The sequence below is a fragment of the Candida dubliniensis genome, chromosome R, assembly GCF_000026945.1.
Source record: "Candida dubliniensis CD36 chromosome R, complete sequence".
NCBI classification, from domain to species: Eukaryota; Fungi; Ascomycota; class Pichiomycetes; order Serinales; family Debaryomycetaceae; genus Candida; species Candida dubliniensis.
This window is the reverse complement of record NC_012867.1, coordinates 754608-768080: the sequence shown is the minus strand read 5'-3', so window position 1 is coordinate 768080 and position 13473 is coordinate 754608. Positions and strand designations below refer to the sequence as shown.

Here is a 13473-nt window from a genome sequence, read left to right as displayed (position 1 = left end):
AAAAAAAAGGCAAAAAAAAAAATTACTTAGAATTTAGTTTTTTATGTTGATTTTATAGATTGTGAATGAATGAATGTTACTATTTTTTAACTTCTGATGTGTTTCAAACACAGCTGACACGAAGTTGAAACTCGTCTGTGTTTAAAGTATCGCTAGGTGCAGTAGAGCTGTGCCAAGATATCAAGTGCGATGAGCCTATACGATAAGCAAGTCGTCAAATTGATTGATTTTGGCTTTGATTACACATCAGGGAGGGGGGCTTTAAAAATATCTATAGAGTCTGAAAAGAAATATATGACGTTTAATACTTGTGATCCATCACAACAGCATTAATTGACGCGTAACTGTTGAGGAGTAAACAGTAATATTCCTTCAAAAACAATAAAAGGAGGACCAAAAAAAAAAAATAGAACTCTATTATATATAACACGAAATCTTCTTCTATTCTAGATATGCAGAACTTCCCTTTCCTTAAGGTAGTATTAACATGATATTATGTCAAGATTTTGGCACTTCAAAAAGTTCTATTTCTCCCTGTGTTTTTCTAAACAAAGAATGCTGAGAAGGATCATCAAAAATGAACTTTTAGTTCCAATGAAAGTTACATCCAAACACGAACAAGAGCAACCAATTACTAACGATGAGCCGCGTTCTTTACTACTGGAAGATGCAAATCCAAGTCCAGATGTGGAATCTGAACCAGAGTTAGAGTCGGAACAACTGGAAAATCGTGAAGATGTGCATGAAATCATTAGGCTGATGGTTCTAGGAACAGGTACCACGTTGCCTCGATTAAGTAATGATCTGCTTACAGGAATTTATAATTATTGGAAATTGAATCCTAATGATGATTTACCGCTTTATAATCCCACAAAATATACACCATTTGAATTTCACTCCCAATATAACCAGGATCGCTCCTATATAAGCACACCAAGATTGTCAGTGACAAAGTTGTTGGTATTTAGTTGGTGTGAACTACGCAGCTTTTATCAGGTTTATTCAGGTTCGGTTCGGTTACCATCCACACAAGCCATGACACAGGGTACTAAACTTCATTCAAAATTAGAAGCAGAGATCCACCCAGAAATAGACACCACGGAAATTGAACAGTTTCTTCTTTCTAACGCGATGAGCTTAGGAGAATTGCAAAAGGCTGTTCCAATAGAAGAAGATAAAGTGGTTTTTTATTTGGGAGAGGTTGAACGGCTAGCAGTAGATTGGGCAGAAATGTTGATTGAAAGGTTATTTTCATTGATCATGGGGGCTGAAGCAAGAGAAATTTTATTGCACGGTTATTTGAATTTTAACAATCGACTGTTTGTGACCAACAAAGACGAAATTCGTGATCCCTCAAGTGTATTAGTGAGCGGTATAGTTGACTATGTCAAACTTCAAAACCTTACAAACCCAAGTGATGGTACTTTATTTGATGATATTCATGGATTTGTCGATGATAATTTCGATCAAGTTGATAATGTTCCCCTTGTGGATCTTTCGAAATTTTTGCCGGAGGCCAAACAGATACTTCAACATTATGATTTCAGATTGACATTTACCGATGTGAAAACGAGATCGGCACCGCAGATTCCAAGACAAGAGTCTGTCCTTGAAGCTGCTAAATTTCAAACATTCTATTATAGACATTTTTTTCAGTTGCTTAGTCGTGATAGCAGATTTACATATTTCAGTTTGATTGAAAATGCAGAGCGTAGAGGACATGATGTTGACAAGCCGTTGAGCATTCTTACAACTATCTGCTTGTTGCGGAAGCATTATCATATTTTGTTCAAAGATTTCGTGAGACTTGCCAACGGCGAACCAATCGGTTTTGCACCTTTTGATGACTCGGCTAAGTCAATGGCTTATGATTTTGTTTCTGTATTTCAATCCAGTGATGAGTTTTCTTTGGCTAATCCGAATCATACCCACTTTTTTGAACAATTACGGGAGATTGACGGAATTGAGTATGATCTGATTCTTTCGCCTTTGTTGAAAGTGTGGAAGACTCCACCTACTCTTAGATACTTGGCTGCGAGAGCAAGTCAATTATTTGGTGTTTTCGAAGAAAATCTTGGAGATGTGACTTCAGTTGAGTATCGACTTAACAAGACATCTCAGTTACTACTGGAAAATGTATATGAATATGATTTTTCTGAATTTCAAGTTGAAGTAGAAAGTGCCAGCAAATTCTGGAATGGGGAGAGAGAGGCAGTCCCAACTGAAGATTTACTGCGTTGTTCTTTTTGTGAGTTTCAATCGAAATGTATGGTGGCAGGTGGTAACACTACAGAAGCTGTAGAAAAGAAAACAATAGGGCCAAAAATCAGACATTTTTTGAATGAATGTGAGTCATCTTCAAAAGGATAGTTAACGCGTAGAGTTTAGTTGGTGTTAACCCTTCTGCAAGATGATTTTTTTTGATATTTGGGATTCGTTTACCGATTACACCTAGATGATGGCATGTACCCGGAGATAAAAGTCCCAGAATTTTGTAGTATTACATGAATATATTCGCACATGGTTGAGAATCATTTACAATGTATGTTTATTCAATTATGTACTGGATGTAGGTATAATATATGTTGGAAAGAAAAAGAAGAAAGGAAGAAAAAAGAAAGGTGATGGCACCAACATCTGAAAAAAAAAAATTTTTCTTTTGGAGGTTTCTTTAACGAGCGAGATCTGCAATGAGATTCGGTACATTTTAGGAATTGTGTGCGGCCTGGAAAATTTTATTTTATTTTGGAACCCTAAGAAACTGCCAAAACAAGGAACCGAAGTATTGTAGTTTGTGGTTATTCGTATTCTTATTACAACTAGTTACATAACGTTTCTGAAAAGAATTAAAATACATACCGACTGCACTAAACTGTTTTAATTGTAAAAGAACATTTTTGGATTCTATGTCTAGAGTTAATGGCTCACTTTGAATGTTTATTAATATGTCGGTGGGTGAATTCTACTATTTAGCGCTGATTTGGTTTTGAAAGGGATCCCATTAATTAAATTTATGTAATCTGTGTATATGTTGGATCTATACAATAGAACAACATTAGCAAATGCCCATGAACCATTTTTTTGGTCAAGTTTTTTTTTCAAAATAATGCGAAAATATAAGAGCAAGAAATAACGCCAAAACAGATTTACGTATTACGTTTGACCCCACTGATGACTCCTCCAGTCAAACATTTCGTGACTGCAGTGTTTAATCCAGAGTTGAGTATTGTTTATTTTGGTGCATAAGGAAAGTATGTTTTTTTTTTAAACGTATTGTTGAAAAATCCCCACACGAGCCCCACCCCCACATTTAAATTATGATTCAATTTGAGTTTCTCGGAGTTGAACACCCAAGAAAAAAAAAATATAATAATAATTTAAAATATTCTGGATCGAATAATTCTTGCCATGTATATTCCAACATTTGAATGATTATCATACACCTTTGTTATTAAATGCGAAAAGTTGGTAATATCCCTTCGTGTCTCGTTCTCCCACATCATTTTGTATTTGCTTCCTTTTTTTGAATGCAAACCGAATAAGTGCTTGAAAAAAAAAGAACCCAAAAACACTAAAGGTAATTCGGAATAACAAGACAAACTCACATTGACAACAATTTGAGTATCAACCATTGAAATCAATTGTTTTGCTGTCCAGTCATTACAAAAAAAAAAAAAAAAGCCGCAGAGTACATCATTAATTACCACGGAATCATTTCTTTGCTCTTCGTTTTTTGATGCACAAACAATAGATTTGAGACAAACAGAGAAAATTCACGGGTAAAAAGCATATTGCATAATGCTTAAGGATTGCCTCAAACGTGGATTTCTTTTTCTTTGGTCAATTGTATCCACGAAAAGTATGGGGTAAGGATAAACTCCGAACCAAGACTATTTCCACAATCAATACTTTCACAAAAAAAAAAACATCCAACAATTGCATTAATCAGAAAAAGTGAAAAGGAAGAATATACCATAACTAAAAAGGAAAGAAGTATAATTACAAATTAATTTTTGAAGTAAACTATTAATTTTAATTTGTAGGTCAACATATCAACGAATAATAATGATTGTTCAAAGTGTTCAAAGTATCCTACGACCGAAAAAATGTCTGCCAAACAATATAATGGTACCGAGAAATCTGGGGAAAATAAAAGTATCGGCAAGGAATTGGCCAATAGAAACTGACAATTTAATTAGTTGTTTGATATGATGTGTGTGCGTGTGTTCCTCTAAATAATTCTTGCTAATTTTTCATGAGCAAAAAAAAAAAAAAAACTTAGCACACTAACTTTGGTCTATTTCGGAACAATTTTGATATTAATAGTATGGTTCCCAATAGCAATAAATAAGATCAATTCAAAGTATACTACATTTGTATAAAAACTAATTGGTGATTATAAAACTGTAGCTTCAGAGAAAAGAAGATTAAATTATCAAATTCTTGTTCTACCCGGCTGTAATATCCATTTTTTTGAAAGATAACAAAAAAAAAAAAAACTCCGAGGATAAAAAGGGAAAAAAAAAGAAAAGGAAACCAAAATAAACAATGCTTTGTACCTTTGCATCCGAAGAACATATAAGTTCAAATTCAAATTCAAATTCAAATTCAAATGTTTGTGTTAGATTAAATTATGGATTTAATCTATGAGGTAATTGATTGCAACTTGCATTGTTTCATGCATATAAGACTATACCCATGACCCGTTAAAAGTTTTTTTTTTTTTTCTCTCCCTCTCTTTTGGATTCAGAAGAATTGATTGGTTGGAAATACAAGTCAGACTTTTTTTTTTTCTTCTCAAGTTCAACAAAGAATGACAAAAAGCTCTCAGAAGAAAATAAAAAAAAAGAATAAATTCAATTTTCACAGGTGAAGCTGTACGGACAGCACGACAGACACAAAACTCAACTAAATCCATGAGGAAAAAAAAAAAAAAATTGTTCACCACAACTCAAGAGCCATTGAAACCAAAAAAATTTGGAATATAAATTTCAACTGATTTCTTGCTGGATTTTTTTTTTTATTTATTTGCAATTGATTCCCTTCTATTTTTTTTTCTTTCTTCTTTCCTTCTTTTCCTTTTCACATCTTTCAAGTTTCTTTGGAATATAATATATTTATCAAACAATGTCTGCATTTAGATCAATTCAACGTTCAAGCAACGTAGCCAAAAGCACTTTCAAAAACAGTATCAGAACATATGCCTCTGCTGAACCAGTATGTATTCACTAATTTGAAGGCCAGGACAATCTGCATGAGCTTTTCCTCGCAACATATACACATAAATATTTCAAACACCGAATATACTAACTCATTTGCTTAGACTTTAAAACAAAGATTGGAAGAAATCTTGCCAGCCAAAGCTGAAGAAGTCAAACAATTCAAAAAAGAACACGGTAAAACTGTCATTGGTGAAGTTTTATTGGAACAAGCTTACGGTGGTATGAGAGGTATCAAAGGTTTAGTTTGGGAAGGTTCTGTTTTGGACCCAATTGAAGGTATCCGTTTCAGAGGAAGAACCATCCCAGACATTCAAAAAGAATTACCAAAAGCACCAGGTGGCGAAGAACCATTACCAGAAGCTCTTTTCTGGTTATTGTTAACCGGTGAAGTTCCAACTGAAGCTCAAACCAAGGCTTTATCCGAAGAATTTGCCGCTAGATCAGCATTACCAAAGCACGTTGAAGAATTAATCGACAGATCTCCATCTCACTTGCACCCAATGGCTCAATTTTCAATTGCCGTTACTGCTTTAGAATCTGAATCCCAATTTGCCCAAGCTTATGCTAAGGGTGTCAACAAATCTGAATACTGGAAACACACTTACGAAGATTCCATTGATTTGTTAGCTAAATTGCCAACCATTGCTGCTAAGATTTACAGAAACGTTTTCCACGATGGTAAATTACCAGCTGCCATTGATCCTAAATTGGATTACGGTGCTAACTTGGCCAGCTTGTTAGGTTTTGGTGACAACAAGGAATTTGTTGAATTAATGAGATTGTACCTTACCATCCACTCCGACCACGAAGGTGGTAACGTCTCTGCTCACACCACCCACTTGGTTGGTTCAGCTTTGTCTTCTCCATTCTTGTCCTTGGCTGCTGGTTTGAATGGTTTAGCTGGTCCATTGCACGGTAGAGCTAACCAAGAAGTTTTGGAATGGTTGTTTAAATTAAGAGAAGAATTAAACGGTGACTACTCCAAGGAAGCCATTGAAAAATACTTGTGGGAAACTTTGAACTCTGGTAGAGTTGTCCCAGGTTATGGTCACGCTGTCTTGAGAAAGACCGATCCAAGATACACTGCTCAAAGAGAATTTGCTCTTAAACACATGCCAGACTACGAATTGTTCAAATTGGTTTCAAACATTTACGAAGTTGCTCCAGGTGTTTTGACCAAACACGGGAAGACCAAGAACCCATGGCCAAATGTCGATTCCCACTCTGGTGTCTTGTTACAATACTACGGTTTGACTGAACAATCTTTCTACACTGTCTTGTTTGGTGTTTCCAGAGCATTTGGTGTCTTGCCACAATTGATCTTGGACCGTGGTATCGGTATGCCAATTGAAAGACCAAAATCTTTCTCCACCGAAAAATACATTGAATTGGTCAAAAACATCAACAAAGCTTAATGATTTGACGGGTACCCTGTTTGACTAGATTTTATTTATTTATTATTTATTATTCAATGATGTATTTATTAGTAGTTTTATTATTTTGATATGTTTTAATCACGCCTCACCTATATATATGTATGTCATTTTTGATAAAAATAAATCTTATTTATTTACTGTGAATAAAACATTTTTTTTTTTTTTTGATTGAAAACTGGATGTGGTATAATAAGTTTAAAACTAAACCCGGCGCTCTCATTCTCGTCATATCTACAATGTATTGATAAAAAGGGCGTGGACCCACAGACAAAAACAACTACAACGAGAATATGCCGCCCCCCGCATTATTATTGTTGTTGTTTATGTAGGTGCTTTGTCTCTGCATATATAAGGGGAAAAAAAAAAAGAAAAGAAAAACGAATTCGAAACGGTTTCTAGAATTTCATTGTTATCCATAATTGTTGAAGTATTATTATTACTCCAGCTTATAGACTTTTCTCAATTGCTAAGGAGATAGATTCCCTTTATATGACAATAAAGCATAATACTAACACAATCGTAAAAATAGTGCACTTTGATAAGAATTAGGCTGCAACAGTGTTCCTAACCTCCCCATAACCAAGATGGACAAAAAATTATAGTTAGCCAACTTTTTATAATAAAGTCCCAAAGTTTAGTTATATTACCAATTGAAATTTATGGTTAATAACCGTGAGGCCCCATACTCGTCATTTCTCAAGCGATAATCTTTATCTCAGTTTAATTGCTATGAACGTAAATTCTTCGTTTGTTCTAATCTAATTCACCCCTCTCCCCCTTGAAAAATCATTTTTCTTCATTTGGAATTACTTTCATGACCTTATTGTATCCAGTAATATACACTATAAAAGATTTTGCTATAATAGTGCCTTTTGAAAGCTATTCTTGAAGCTGCTTTGTTTATATAACTTAATACACATAATTTTGTTTGTTTATTTCCTATATTTGTTACAACAGAATGCAAAACCAACCTTCAAAACAACTGGTATATCCACGAGACAGACTCTTAGGAGCTGAAAATAGTGGCCATTCTCACAAGAAAATATTACCAAATACAGATTATAAGAATGAACATTATGTTTCTGGACCTTCTGCAAGCACACAAGGATTCATTCCAAATACAACGCAATTACCATTTGCTCTTCAATATCCAACCATTTTAAGACAACCAGATGGGGTTTCTTCATCTATTCCAGCACAGGTTCAACAAAGGCACATTAATAATTCACTTCCAGTTTATTCGCCCAACTTTAATTTGCTCCATTCAAAACAACCATCACCTCCAGGACCAAACACAACAACTTTCCAAAAACATAAAAACAACTCAAAATCAAGCAAAGCAAAAAGTTCAGAAACATTCATTCCAGTACAAACAAAAGGTAACCCCAAACCAAAAATCCATAGAATGAAAGAAAATCATACAACGGAGAAAAATCTTGAATCCTATTCACTTTATGAAATTAGAATTCTATTCAAGAACAAAACTGGTCTCAATGATGTACACCTTGCACGGAATAGAATTGAGGACGCTCGAGAAAACCAGCTATTAGGCTATTTTAATTGTTTAGTAGGAAAAGCCTTAGACGTTTTTGCCTCACTTGAAATCTTTTCTCAAATTTTCATTGAACTTGCTTTATTGGATGACACACAAGTTATATTGAACGGTATCTATTGTTTGACAGAATATGAATTATCAAAAAGTGATTTTACAAGATGCATCCATTATTATCAAACAACAATTGCAATAATTCACAATCAGTCGCGAGACAATAACCCAAGTAGATCGTTGCAATATAGATGTTTAATGGCAATGATGTTGCTATGTATATTTGAGAGCAAATTCCCTCAAGTTGAGTCGTCTCATTTGCAACATTACAAGAACATGTCAGTTGAATTATGTAAAAACCAACCAAGCAACGAAATTGGGTTAGATCCGATTTTGGATTGCTGTTTTTGGACAGTATTAAGAACAAGCTTTTTGCATTCACTGTTAGCTGGGCAAAACCTGTCACAGTTCATACCTGATTCAACATTTTTCAACTTGCAAAAAGATTTATTGGGGTCATCAACATTTCAAGTTTCCAACGTGTGGCATTACAAAAACGTATTGGTCAATCTAATAAACATATGGAATTTCACTTATGATATATCGTCAACTAACCAAAAAGGCCACAAAGTCTATGATTACTATCAATGGAAAATCCATAAAATCGATATTCTAACGGAAATACCAACCGCTTTACGTTCAGGAATACATCAACAATCTTATAACTTACCGTTTCCAATATTTTATTATCATGATGAGCTTATCGCGGTTATTAATGTGCTACACCGGCTAGCTTTGTTATTTTTACACGAAGGGTTAAGTCAAAGAGTATCAACAGAGGATAGATTAAAAGAAAGTTTGTTGTTCCCACTAAATTCCCCGTATTTTGTCTCACAGGAAATAATTGGGATATTGAAGCCATACGAAAATAGTCCATTTATTAGCTCCGTCGGGTTGTTTGCGATCAAGCATGTTTGGAAATATTTGCAACATGATTCAAATTTAACACCATTCTTACGAGATATGTTTTCGGATATGTCTCTACGGTCTAAAATACGTATCTAATCTAATATCTAAATAGAAATGTTCCAAGATCTAATAGTAGCATCCAAACCGGCACTGACAAATGTCCCGGTTTTCTTTTCTGAGTCGTATTCTACCCAAGCTAAACTAGATATGCCAGATGGGTGCGCTAAAAGATACTTGATAACCCTTGAAGGCTTCTCCACTGAATACAATAATAAACTACTATCCAACCCACCACTTATCAAATACTTCGAGTCTGGTGTCCATTTCGCATCGAAAACCTTGCTATTGTGGAAAGCCCAACGAGTTGACACCACAGTGCTGTCTAAAGCATTGAACAATGTATACTTACCAGCAGAATCAGCAACAGCGAAAAACTCGCGAGAAGGGGATACTGTTATAAAGGTCGGAGGAGAACGACTTTTCGGAAATTCCTTGGAAGTTTTGCTAATTTGCCCATTTTCAACTTGGAATTCTTCTACTGTATTGCTGGTAGTGTTGGCTATCAAAATGCATGTATCATTAATTGGTGCAGCACATGTAGCTGTAAAATCAAATTTGGTCTCAGCGATCAACTCAAAGTTAACCTCTGTGTACAACTGCAATGCAGATTCAAACAAGACAAAAACAGCATCCTTCATTGAGCCCAACTGTTTTGGTTGCGAAGGTAATTCAACTGAAGAAACCACTTTACCATCCCTCCATGATTTCAAAGTATCATCCCATCCAGCTGTATATGTCACATCATCAACTGTTAATATATCAACAACATAATTTGAATGTTCATCATCATCCTGTAATATTGGCAACGCTTTTGGTCCGTCGGTTGCCACCTCCCATTTAAAAAGTTTTCCATCCGATCCACCACTTAAAAGAAAACCCTTATGAAATTCAACTTTAGTTATAGGTGACTGATGACCTTGAACAATTTGCACTAAATTCCCCTTGTAATCGAAATAATTCAAGTTACCATTTCCTGAAAGAGAAACAACAAATTCTTTGGTCAATGCCAACCCAACCTGCTGATTAGCAATTGATGGGGTACTACTGATTTCAAATGTTTGAGTGGTCTCACCTTCTAATGTCCATTTTTTTAATGTGTTGTCTGCTGACGCAGTGATGAAATGCTTAGAGTCGGACAACCAAGCTACAGCGAAAATACCACCTTCATGAGCTTTTTCAATTTTTTTAACAAATTCTCCTGTTTTCCCTTGGTAAATAGTAATAACTCTATCTGAGCCCACCGAAACAATATGCTCTCCATCAGGACTAAATTTAACATCTCTCACTACATTGTTGTGATTGCCCCTCAAACTTTTATCGAATTTGAATGGTGGACCTGTGAAAAACACAAGAGCGTGATCGTCACCAACAGTGGCAGCACGATATGGTCTTTGGGGTTTTATATCAACAGAATTGATAGGTGAACTATGCCCTTGAATATCCCCAATCGAATTACCAGAATCCCATGAAAAGGCATGTCCAAATTTTTCTTTACCTTGGCCAACAGCAATGATACGAGAATTATCGGCATCCCAAGCAATTGACCTAATAGGACCCGACATTACTTGAAATTCACTCTTGATAACTGGCTGCTCAAAATCAGGTTCCGACTTTGGTGAGGCGTCCCAAATTTTAATATGTCCTGCTTCGTCACCAGAAGCAACATAGTACCCAGATGGAGAAAACTTTACTGCAGTTGTCGGGTGAATATGTTTCGAGAAAACCACAGTTGGTGCAATAGCCTTGAAATCCACTGGTCTGATTATGACAGACTTCCCATTAACATAAGCTAATCTCTCGTTAACTGGGTCGTAGGATATATGTGTTGCATGTCCCCTTTGGGTAGATGGGTGTGGAACAGTAATTGACAAAGGTTGAATTGACATTATTTTTTGATTGTATGAAATCTGTTGCTCGTGAGTACGTCAAAATAATAACAAGAGGAAAAGAATATGTATATATAATATTTGTTCCAACAGAACGATTGAATGGTACGACAGGAGTCCAGTGTGACTGTCGCGGAGAGGACGAGGTACAAGAAGTATTATTGTTCTCACCACCACCACTACTTCCTCTTTGTTTATTTTTTTGTAGCTGTATACACTACCCAGATTTTTGATTGGGCGTGATGAAAAATTAAGGGAGACAAAGATGAAGAAGAAAAAAGATAATCGATTCACTACCAACCAGTGAGCAACTCAGTAAAAACTGTACCAGTGAGAGGGGGTCAAAGAACGCTCTTTTTTTTTTTTTTTCCAGAAAATATTTTCTTATTTGTTTTCCATCACTACATTTATTAAAGTCTAGTACAGTCATCAAGGATAAGAGTTACTCAGCAATTCTATACATACTAGAAAGAAACAATGATTAGAATTACTAGTCGCAGCGTGAAAGGAGCTGTAAATATTCGTAGTGTATCAACAAGTACCGTGAGATTCAATAATGCCCCAAAAGTAGTTTCACCACCAGTTCCACCAACGGTCAAACCACAGGGATCAGAAATCCCCCCACCACCACCACCTCCTCCAAAAACCAAGAAATTTTCATTGTTTGGGTTTCTTTTCAAGACTACTTTATTAGCCACAGTTGTTTATGGAGGGACATTATATGCTGCCACAAAGAATGACAAGGTTATGGATTTTGTGATTGATAAACAATTACCATTCCATGAAGAATTGATTGATTTCATTGAAAATGGATCCACTGAGGATTTAGAAGAAGCATGGGAAAACTTGAAAAGCAAATTCACAAATGTCAAATTGCCAACTAAAGATGACATTGACGAACTTACTCAAAAATTAGAACACAGAGGTGAAGATATAATCAAGGAAACCAAAAAGAAAATAGCTTCCACTCATATTGGGCATAAAAGCGGTACAGACTTGACTCCTGCTGAACAATTACAAAGGGGTGTTGAAATTGAAAGCGTCAAAAAAGACTTTGCCCATTTGCCCTTGATTGAATTAAATTCTGATCTTGGCAAATCGGTTGACGACACAGTCAAACAAACAATCACTTCATTCAACAACTTTATACAATCAATTGATGCCAGTTCTCTTGCCAACAAAGATGACAAACTAGTTGCGTCTGTAAACACTAGTGTTAACCAATTGGCCTCTAGATTGAACAGTTTGACCAAGGACTTTGACAATGAATTGCAAAAGAAATTGAAAGTATCACAAACTGAATTATTTTCCTCATTCACAAGAAAAGAATTAGAATTAACTGAGAATTTATTGCATCAGTTTAGTACTGAAAAACAACAGTTAGAATCTAAATTGAACCAAAAATTAAACCAAGAAATCCAAGCAGCCAGAGCTGCTATTTCTCAAGCTGCCAGTAATGCAGTTGCCATGGTTAGAATCGAGCAAACCAAAAATTTTGAAAAATTAGTCTCAGAGAAATTAAACGAAGAAAGAACTGGCAGATTAGCCAACTTAGAGAAATTAAATGACCGTATCATTGAATTAGAGAAGTTTGCTGAAGGATTCGAAACACAGATTGTTTCAAATCATAAAAAGGCAATAATTCACCAGACTGTCTCCAAACTCAAATCTTTGTTATTAGCTCCAACTGCTGGTGACAAACCACAGCCTATCAAACCATATCTTGATGAGTTAACCAAAATTGCAAGTGATGACGAAGTCTTAAAATTAGCCATAAAGGATTTGAGCCCATTGGTTACAAACGAGTCTACCCACTCTATTTTGACTAATGCCCAGTTATTGTCTCGTTGGGAACAATTGGCCCCAGAATTGAGGTCTGCTTCGTTGTTGCCACCAAATGCTGGTTTATTGGGTCACTTGGCATCCATTGTTTTTTCTAAACTTTTATTACCCGTGAAAGGTATCAAAGAAGATGGAAAAGATATTGAATCTGTTATTGGAAGAGTAGAATCAAGTTTGGCCAGAGGTGAATTGGATATTGCAGTTGAAGAAGCTGCTAACTTGAAAGGTTGGAGTAGAAAGCTTGCTAATGATTGGGTTGTTGAAGGTAGAAAGAGACTTGAAATCGAGTTCCTACTTGGTTTAATTGAAAGCGAATCAAGAATTATCTAGGTATCATGTTTTCCCCCTCTCACTCATCAATCCTTCCAATGTCGTAAAGATAAGGGCCGTATTTTCATAGTTCGTATATATATTCCGTTAAATGTATTGTTAAATGTGAGCCGTAATGTAATTGCCATTGAAAGAGTTAACTGCCAGCGTAGACGATCTTTTTGAGCATCATCTCTCCTGAC

The 13473-nt window shown here is 35.5% G+C and overlaps 5 protein-coding genes across 5 annotated transcripts; 4 read left to right on the top strand and 1 right to left on the bottom strand. All coding sequences in view use genetic code 12, as the record gives it.

Moving 5' to 3' along the window:
• Nucleotides 1–495: 495 nt before the first annotated feature.
• CD36_28710 (conserved hypothetical protein) lies at nt 496–2370 on the top strand (the record flags this gene model as incomplete). The annotated part of the gene is made up of 1 exon (XM_002421871.1): nt 496–2370. The coding sequence occupies one exon, from the start codon at nt 496–498 to the stop codon at nt 2368–2370; it is 1875 nt and encodes a 624-aa protein (XP_002421916.1).
• A 2757-nt stretch (nt 2371–5127) lies between these two features.
• On the top strand, nt 5128–6637 carry CD36_28700 (citrate synthase, mitochondrial precursor, putative; the record flags this gene model as incomplete). The annotated part of the gene is made up of 2 exons (XM_002421870.1): nt 5128–5217; nt 5324–6637. 2 exons carry the CDS (start codon nt 5128–5130, stop codon nt 6635–6637), a joined length of 1404 nt encoding a protein of 467 aa, XP_002421915.1.
• Nucleotides 6638–7616: 979 nt separating this feature from the next.
• CD36_28690 (conserved hypothetical protein) lies at nt 7617–9269 on the top strand (the record flags this gene model as incomplete). Its single annotated transcript, XM_002421869.1, has 1 exon — nt 7617–9269. One exon carries the CDS (start codon nt 7617–7619, stop codon nt 9267–9269), a length of 1653 nt encoding a protein of 550 aa, XP_002421914.1.
• Nucleotides 9270–9277: 8 nt separating this feature from the next.
• Nucleotides 9278–11119, bottom strand: CD36_28670 (actin-interacting protein, putative; the record flags this gene model as incomplete). Its single annotated transcript, XM_002421868.1, has 1 exon — nt 9278–11119. The coding sequence occupies one exon, from the start codon at nt 11117–11119 to the stop codon at nt 9278–9280; it is 1842 nt and encodes a 613-aa protein (XP_002421913.1).
• Nucleotides 11120–11596: 477 nt separating this feature from the next.
• On the top strand, nt 11597–13291 carry CD36_28660 (mitochondrial protein, putative; the record flags this gene model as incomplete). The annotated part of the gene is made up of 1 exon (XM_002421867.1): nt 11597–13291. The coding sequence occupies one exon, from the start codon at nt 11597–11599 to the stop codon at nt 13289–13291; it is 1695 nt and encodes a 564-aa protein (XP_002421912.1).
• Nucleotides 13292–13473: the final 182 nt, after the last annotated feature.